This window comes from Tupaia chinensis, unplaced genomic scaffold, assembly GCF_000334495.1.
Source record: "Tupaia chinensis unplaced genomic scaffold, TupChi_1.0 Scaffold000539_1, whole genome shotgun sequence".
Lineage (NCBI taxonomy): Eukaryota > Metazoa > Chordata > Mammalia > Scandentia > Tupaiidae > Tupaia > Tupaia belangeri.
The window spans coordinates 5,689,851-5,697,933 of NW_006160052.1; the positions used below are offsets into that span (position 1 = coordinate 5,689,851).

The 8,083-nt window shown below is 49.1% G+C and overlaps 1 protein-coding gene and 1 pseudogene across 1 annotated transcript in view; both read right to left on the reverse strand.

The window, feature by feature from the left end:
• Positions 1-8,083, reverse strand: part of PKD2L1 (polycystin 2 like 1, transient receptor potential cation channel) — an 88,158-nt gene that overhangs the window by 20,740 nt on the left and 59,335 nt on the right. The window contains 1 exon segment of the mRNA XM_006157380.1: positions 571-698. Within this exon segment, the coding sequence (XP_006157442.1) occupies positions 571-698 (128 nt within the window).
• On the reverse strand, positions 6,875-7,263 carry LOC102475702 (39S ribosomal protein L52, mitochondrial pseudogene; annotated as a pseudogene).

Genomic DNA, 8,083 nt, shown 5'->3' on the forward strand with positions numbered 1-8,083 from the left:
CGCCCCCCCCGCCTGCCGCAGCCGCGGGGCCCCCAGCAGCAGGTTCTCGTAGTAGATGAAGGAGTGGGAGCCGTGGCCCAGGCTCTGGTTGTTGTACCATGTGGTCCAGTACAAACCATCCAGGAGCGGGCCCTGGGCAAACTGGACCACCAGCTGGGTTGGACCTGACCCAGCTTCGTATTGACCCCCGACCCTTAGAGGAACCTTTGCCCTCACTCCCTGACCCCCAGCTTGTCTCCAGTCTGCTTTTGTTGGCGTCCTCAGATGACCCACGAACCATGACTGGGTCCTGACCTGACATGGCCTCAGTCTTTATTTAAAAGATATTTTGAAGTTCAGCCTTACCTCTGACTCCCAGTGTGAGTTTAGCTCTGCTTTGATTCCCTGATCAGCATTCCCTGATCATCACCTACCTCTGCCTACCCTCCAGCCTCACCCATAAAAGCCTGACCCCTTGACTCAACCCAGTTCCAACTCCCCGGTCTCTGGGCTTACGCTCTGACCCATGATCTGACCTTGAACTCTGGCCACCGAGGAGAGGGAGCAGGGCAGAGGCGATCTCATACTCACGTCCCAGAAGTCCGCCATGCTGCTGATGGTCTGGAAGGAGACTCCAGCGGCCGACGGGGTGTGCAGGAAGAGTTCAGACATCACCGTGGTGTAGTAATAGGCGCTGGGACTCGTCATACCGTAGGTCACTAGAAAACAGCCCAAAAGTCTGTGTCCTTTTCACTGTTCTCATCCCCATTCTCCAGAGAAGACTGGAAAGCTCATTGCCCTGGGGCTGGAGGTGGTACCTCACTGGGAACCCCTCACACCTACCCCCTGCAGCTGTCTGGGGAAACTGGGGTGGCAGCGTTGAGGAAACCAAGGTATGGGGTCGGGAAAGCCGTGCCTCTCACCAGGGGACATGCTAGGGAGGCCCTGCCTCTCACCAGGGGACGCGCTAGGGAAGCCCTGCCTCTCACCAGGGGACATGCTAGGGAGGCCCTGCCTCTCACCAGGGATCATGCTAGGGAGGCCCTGCCTCTCACCAGGGGATGCGCTAGGGAAGCCCTGTAAGGAAGCCCTGCCTCACACTAGGGACTGCGCTTGGGGAAAGCTGTGGCTGCAAGGTCCCCTCCCTACTCACCTCAGAAAGACCAGCCTCCCCTGAGTGTTACACATTGTCATGATGAAAATTCACTTTTCTCTCTCTGAGCTAGCTCTTACTCTCCAGAGACAACTATTTCTACCTTGGGGAGTGTTTATTTATTTTTTCCTAATTTTGCCAGAGTGTGTGCTCTTACCAGAGAAAGAGAGAGAGGGAGAGTGAGAAAGCACCTGCCATGGAGAACTCTTGCCTCCAACCTTTCTCCATTTCTCTTGCCTTTTGGGATTTGGGGCATGTACACACACGCACCCTTTGTGTTTCTCAAGCCACCGGAGCTGAGACTCAAACTGCATGGTTAGCCATAACGGATCGGCTGCCTTCACCACCACACCACCGGCTGACTCAGTTAGTGCTTCCTTTTATCTGTCCTATATTTATACCTGTTGGAGGATATCTCAATTCTAGAGAACTTCCTTGGGAATTCAAAGTCCTGGTCACACACCTTTAGATGTCCATGAGGTCTCCTGGCCCCTACGGTCAGTGACTGGGACTGCAGAGAGGCATGACACTCCAGCCCTGGCATGACTCGTGCTTCCTGAAGAGTTAGGAAGAGTTGTCTCCTGAGAGGGACTCAGCACATCCCCAGATCAAAAAAGAGCCTGGGCCAGCCAGGTGGCATGGTGGTCAAGGCAGCTGGATCCTACATGGCCGCCTGCACGGTTTGAGTCCTGGACCCAGCGGCTTGAGAAACACATCGGACGTGTGCGTCCATGTGCCCAGACTCCCGAGAAGAGATGCAGGAGCAGGGACTGTGGCGTGGACATTAGTCCTGGGGGTACTTCACATGTCCTCACTCTCCATCTCTCTCCAGTGAGCACACACTCCCTCTAGCAAATTTAAATAAACAAGCAGACCTGGCCTTTGCCCTGAGGAACTGGGTCTCTCTCAACCGCCCGGACTCAACGCCTGGTCCCATGTCCGTAAAGCAGGGCCATCAGGTTAGCTCTGACTTTCCTGGTTAAAAGGCAGGACTCAGAGAACAGGCCACTTTTTGTTTGTTTGTTTTTGAGAAGTTTTTGCTATAGGGCACGTGCACTTGCCAGACAGACACAGAGACAGAGAGACAGAAAGCAAGAAATCATCCCCCAGGGGAGATGGCCATGCTGCAATCCCTTCTCCTCCATTCTCCTCTCAGGATCTTGGGCACGTACACGCGCCTGGCGTGAGTTTTAAGCCCCCGGGTCTGGGACTCAAACCGTGGTCGACTACATAGGAGTCCGGCGACATAGCCATTACGCTAACTGCTGGTCCCCAGGCCACTTATTTTACAAACTGTCTCTCAATTTAGGTTAGTCTGGTGCTTCCTCTTGATGGAATTAAGGTTATGCATTCTGGGGAGGCACATGATCAAAGCGATGCCGTGTCCTTCTCAGGACTTAATCTCGGGAAGTCTGTGTTTGTCTAGTTGTCTCATCGCTAGTGATGTTCTCTTTAACTCTTTTTTTTTTTTTAAGAGAGATTTTTGCTATAGGGCACATGCACTCGCCAGAGAGACAGAGAGAGGCAGAGAGACAGAGAGCAAGAAATCTCCCCGAGGGGATGGCCACAATCCCTTCCCCAGTCTTCTCTCAGGATTTTGATCACACACACACATATGCCTGGTGTGAGTTTTAAACCCCCAGGTCCAGGACTTGAACTGTGATTAACTACATGGAAGTCCAGCAACGTAAGCATTATGCCATCTGTCTCCCAGAGTGAGTTTTAAGCTGCCGGGTCTGGGACTTGAACCACATTCGACTACGTGGGAGTCCAGCGACGTAATCATTATATCATCTGCTGGTCCCCTCCAAAATTTTTTTTTTTTGGTCAATTTTGGCTGGGTCTAATACATTTGCCAGAGAGACAGAGAGGGAAAATGAGAAGGCACTTCCCTCCCTCAAGGAAAATGGTCACACCACAATCCCTTCTTCCATTCTCTCTCCTTTCGAAGTTTTGGGCATGCATGCACATGTTTTTTTTTTTTTTTGGAGAGATTTTCACTATAGGGCGTTTGCGCTCACCAGACAGACAGAGAGAGACATAGAGACAGAAAGCGAGAAATCCCCCCCCCCCAGAGGGGCTGGTCACGCCACAATCCCTTCTCCTCCATTCTCCTCTCGGGATCTTGGGCACGCACGCACACGCGCCTGGCGTGAGTTTAAGCCACCGGGTCCGGGATGCGAACCGCGGTCGACTACATGGGAGTCCCGCGATATAGCCATTACGCTAACTGCTGGTTTCCACATGCACATGTTTTTCAAGCCACAGGATCCAGGACTCAATCTGCGTATTTGGGTATATGAGATCCAGCTCAGGTAAACACCAGGGCATGGGCTGGTCCTCCACCTTTTTTTTAAATTCATTTATGTATATCAATTTCATTTTTTTTTTTAGAGGTTTTTGCTGTAGGGCACATGCACTCACCAGAGAGACAGAAAGCGAGAAATCACCCCAGGGGGGATGGCCATGCCGCAATCCCTTCTCCTCCATTCTCCCCTCTGGATCTTGGGCATGCACACACACGTGCCCGGTATGAGTTTAAGCCACCGGGTCTGGGACTCGAACCCCAGTTAATTAAATGGGAGTCCGGCGATGTAGCCATTATGCCAACTGCTGGTCCCATATGTATATCAATTTCAATGCACAGATTCTTATGTTTGTTTTTTCTTTTAAATGAATTATTTATTTATTTCAATTTGACCAGAGAGAGACAAAAAGAGGGAGCGAAAGTAAGCTACCAGGTCCAGGACTTGAACCGTGGTCAGCCACGGTGTGGGAGTGTCCAACACCTTAACCACCATGCCACCTGCCAGTCCCTTTATTTTTCTTATGGGTTATAATTTGCTACTATTCATTTTGTTACTCAAAATTTTTGGCCAGACCATGAAAAAATAAAGAATTGGTCCAGATTAAAAAAAGAAATACAGAAAAGGGAGGGGCCAGCATATGGTGTAGCAGTTACGGCGTCACTGGAGTTCCACACAGTTGACCAGGGTTCAAGTCCTTGAAATTCACAGCGGCCACGTGTGCGTGCGTGCCCAAGATTCCAAGAGAATGGAGGAGAAGGGATTGCAGCTTGGCCATCTCCCCTGGGGGATGGTTTCTTACCTTCCCTCTCATTGTCTCTGTTTCTCTCTCCAGGAAGCACACATACAATAAGGCAAAAACCTCTAAAAAAGAAAGAAAGAAAGAAAACTAAACATACTATGTGATCCCGGAATGGATCCTTGGTTATAATTTTTTTCATTTGCTATAAAGACAATTAGTACAATAATTAGTGAAATTGTAATAAGGTCTGTTCACCAGATGCTACTGGATGAATAGTAATTTCCTGACTTCAATAAGAGAGTATTCTTGGTTTTTTTTAAATTATTTAATTTTATTGATTCACTCATTTATTTTGATTTGGCCAGAGAGAGCCACAGAGAGAGAGAGAGAGAGAGAGAGAATGTGAAAGCAAGACACTAGGCCCGAAACTCAAACCAAGGTCTGCCATGTGGGAGTGTCCAGTGCTTTAACCACCACGCCACCTGCTGGTCCCAGAAAGAAAAGTATTCTTGTTTTAAGAAGTTCATATGAAGGTGTTTAGGAAAAGCCTGACATTATGTCTGCAATACTCTCTAAAGTACTGTGTGTGTGTGTGTGTGTGCGTGGGGGTGTGTGTGGTAAAGGCAACACGAACATGACAAAAGGTCCACATCTGGGAACTCCAAGTGAGATGCATACAGAAGTTCTTCGTATCATCTTGAAACTCTTCTGTAAGTCTGTATGTACCTCAAAAAATGAAAAGTATGACTTGCCAACTTCTTGAGAGCTATTCCTGAGAATTTTTCCTTTTCAGATCCTGGGCCATGTTTTCTCCCACCACCCTATCTAGACAGGCAAAGCCTGGGGGTGCATTGGAGCTCATTTGCAGCCTGAGAGGAAAGCAAGCTGACAAGTGACCCTGGCCTGGGCACTAACTTCAGACTGCCCCGGGGAGGGAGAGACTAAGCAAAGAAGGAAGCATCCTCTCCATTCCACTCCTGCGTCCAGGACATGGTTTTACTGCCCTCTGGCTCAAATCCGTGATGAACTGTCATGGTATCTGGGGTAGGATTCAGACTCTACTGTCTTGGATCTGGAAAATGGGCTCACACTGGAAATCACACTTCCACTTCGACCGGCTGCGAGCCAGGCTGTGGGTAGGTCAGTGAGCTGATCTTTGCCTGTCACATAGGCTGGCTGCTTGTTACACTCTGAATGGCCACTAGGTGGTACTCATTGCTGAACTTTGTTTCTGTTCAAGTCTATGTGACTGTTCTGAAGAAACCTTGCTGGAAACTTCTTCTCAACTACTTGCAGAGGCGTAGTATGATTATTTTACAAGAGAATAATGTCTTTGTATTTTTCTTTTTTTTGAGAGGTTTTTCCTATAGGTTGCCAGAAAGAGACACAGAGAGACAGAAAGCGAGAAATCACCTCCCAGGAGGGATGACCACCCACAATCCCTTCTCCTCCATTCTTCTCTCAGGATCTTGGGCATGCACACGCGCCCGGCGAGAGTTTTAAGCCACCGGGTCTGGGACTCGAACCACGGTCAACTACATGGGAGTCCAGCGATATAGCCATTATGCCAACTGTTGGTCTCGAGTCTTTGTCTTTTGAGAAAAAAAATGGCTTCACCTAAAAAAATACCCACTGACATGCCAAAATTCAATATTCACTCTTTGTAACTTTTTTTAGGCTTTTTTTTTTTTTTTTTTTTTAGGGTTTTTATTTACTATAGGGCATGTGTGCTGGTGAGAGACAGAGAGAAGAAAAGTGAGAAATCACCCTGGGGGAGCTGGCCATGCCACATCCCTTCTCCATTTTCCTCTTGGTGTTCTGAGCACGCGCACAAACGCACCCAGCTAGAGTTTCAAGCCACTAGGTCCAGGACACTCACCCCAATGGGTCGACCATGTGGGAATCCAGTACCTAAACCACTACGCCACCTGCTGGCCCTGGCTCCTCTAACTTTGAATTTGAGTGCATGTGTAGAGAATAGACCAAGAAGGAACCTTAAAAACGTCTAGACTTGGATTTAAACTTGGCTAAGTACCTATTCAACACTTTCTCTCGTCACACTCTTTCTTCCTTGTCCATTCTGATTTCTGCAAATTTTGTACTGTCCTTTGATATACACAGTACTCCTCCACCATTCTATGAAACCAAACTGAGTTTACGTTTAGTCCATTTCTTTATTCTCCTCTGAGTGGGAGAGAAGAAAGCATCCCAACGAGGCCTGGAGGCTCAGATCCCCCGTCTCGTCACACCATGCGCCACCGTGTCCCTGATGCACTCAGGGAGGTCTGCAGACTTTTTTTTCCATCAGAACATTAATTGAGTGCGAACCGCGAGTGGTCTGTGTCGTGTATGGGCTGTCAAAGGCTTGCGTACTAGGATAACACCAGCAAGACTGCTGCCCTCTCTTCAAGTTCGCAGAGCAGTTGCTGTTCATAGCCGAGGCAATCCTACAGCCTACAAGAGGGGATAAAAATCTCAGGGCGAGGTTCGGTTGAACTGGAATGGACCCAGGGGTGAGGGTGCTAGGCCAAACCTCCCAGGCAGTGATCTTACAGCCTGTTCGTCCTGGTGTCTGAACTCTTTTGCTCTAAAGACAGATGGAGAACACGAAGACTTTCTTCTAGCTATGATAGGGCATCTAGGTGATAGGAAAGAAAGCCAGAAAGCCTGGGGAAGGGGAGCAGGAGTTGGTTTTTATTGACTGGGAAGTGGGACTCTTCTTTTTCTTCCAGCCAAATCCTCATTCTCTCTGCAGTGAAGTCCTTTTGGGTTTAAGAGGCTTTTCTGTTTCCCTTCTTCCTGCGACTTCTGCTGCCTGAGCTGCCGTGCCTGGAATCCAGCAACCTTTTCCTGTGAGGGCAGCACAACTCGCCTTGCAAGCTTCTCCCTTTGGGGGTTTTCTTCGAAGCTGGCCTTTCATTGGGGGAGCAGGGCCACCCGCATGAGACCAGTCTGGGAGCTCAGTCAGGAGACTGTAGCCAGATGGGTTGGTGGCCACACCCTGCTCCAATCACCACCTGAGTCTCTGTGCTGCAGTGCAGCCTCCGGACGCCTATCAACAGCTGAGTCCCTAAGGCAGCCATGCTGACGCGGTGCAGGGAGGTCTGCAGACTTAAACCAGGAACCTTCCTATTGGGAACCAGAAGCCAGGACTGCCTCACAGAAGGTTGCATTTTACCATTGCGTCATCATCTGGCCCCCTCACACTGAGTATTTCTAATACCCCAATCTGGAGTCTTTGCAGCCCATAAAAGTCTATCAACTTGGATTCCTCTAAGACCCATGTTACAGTCATTAAACAAACATTAAAACCTACTATGTGCAAAATACCTTGCTAGGCCTTATGGCTTCCATCCTTGAAACATTCTTGTGGGGCCGGCAAGTGGCGTGGTGGTTAAGGGTGCTGGACTCCCACATGGCTGACTTGAGGTTTGAGTCCTGGACTTGGCAGCTTACTTTCTCACATTCTCTCTCTCTCTCCTTTGCTCTGTCCCTCTAAAGAAATAAATAAAGGTAAATAAAATAATTATTTTTTTTAAAAAATTCTTGGAACCCGTAGGTTGTGTGGTGGTTAAGGCGTTTGTCTCCCACATGGTCGACCACAGTTCAAGTCTTAGACCTGGCGGCTTGAAAATCACACCAGGCACATGTGTGTGAGCGCACACCAGAATCCCAGGAGGAGAATGCAGGAGGAGAGATTGTGGTATGGCCATCCTCCCCACAGCTCCAGTGGGTCATTTCTCACTTTCCTCTCACCATCTCTGTTTCTCTCTCAGGGGAGAGCACTATGGCAAGAATCTTTTTTACAAAAAATTCTAGGGTGTAATGGCTATGTCACTGGACTTCCATGTAGTCGACCGCAGTATGAGTCCCAGACCTAGTGGCTTAAACTCACGCCGGGCA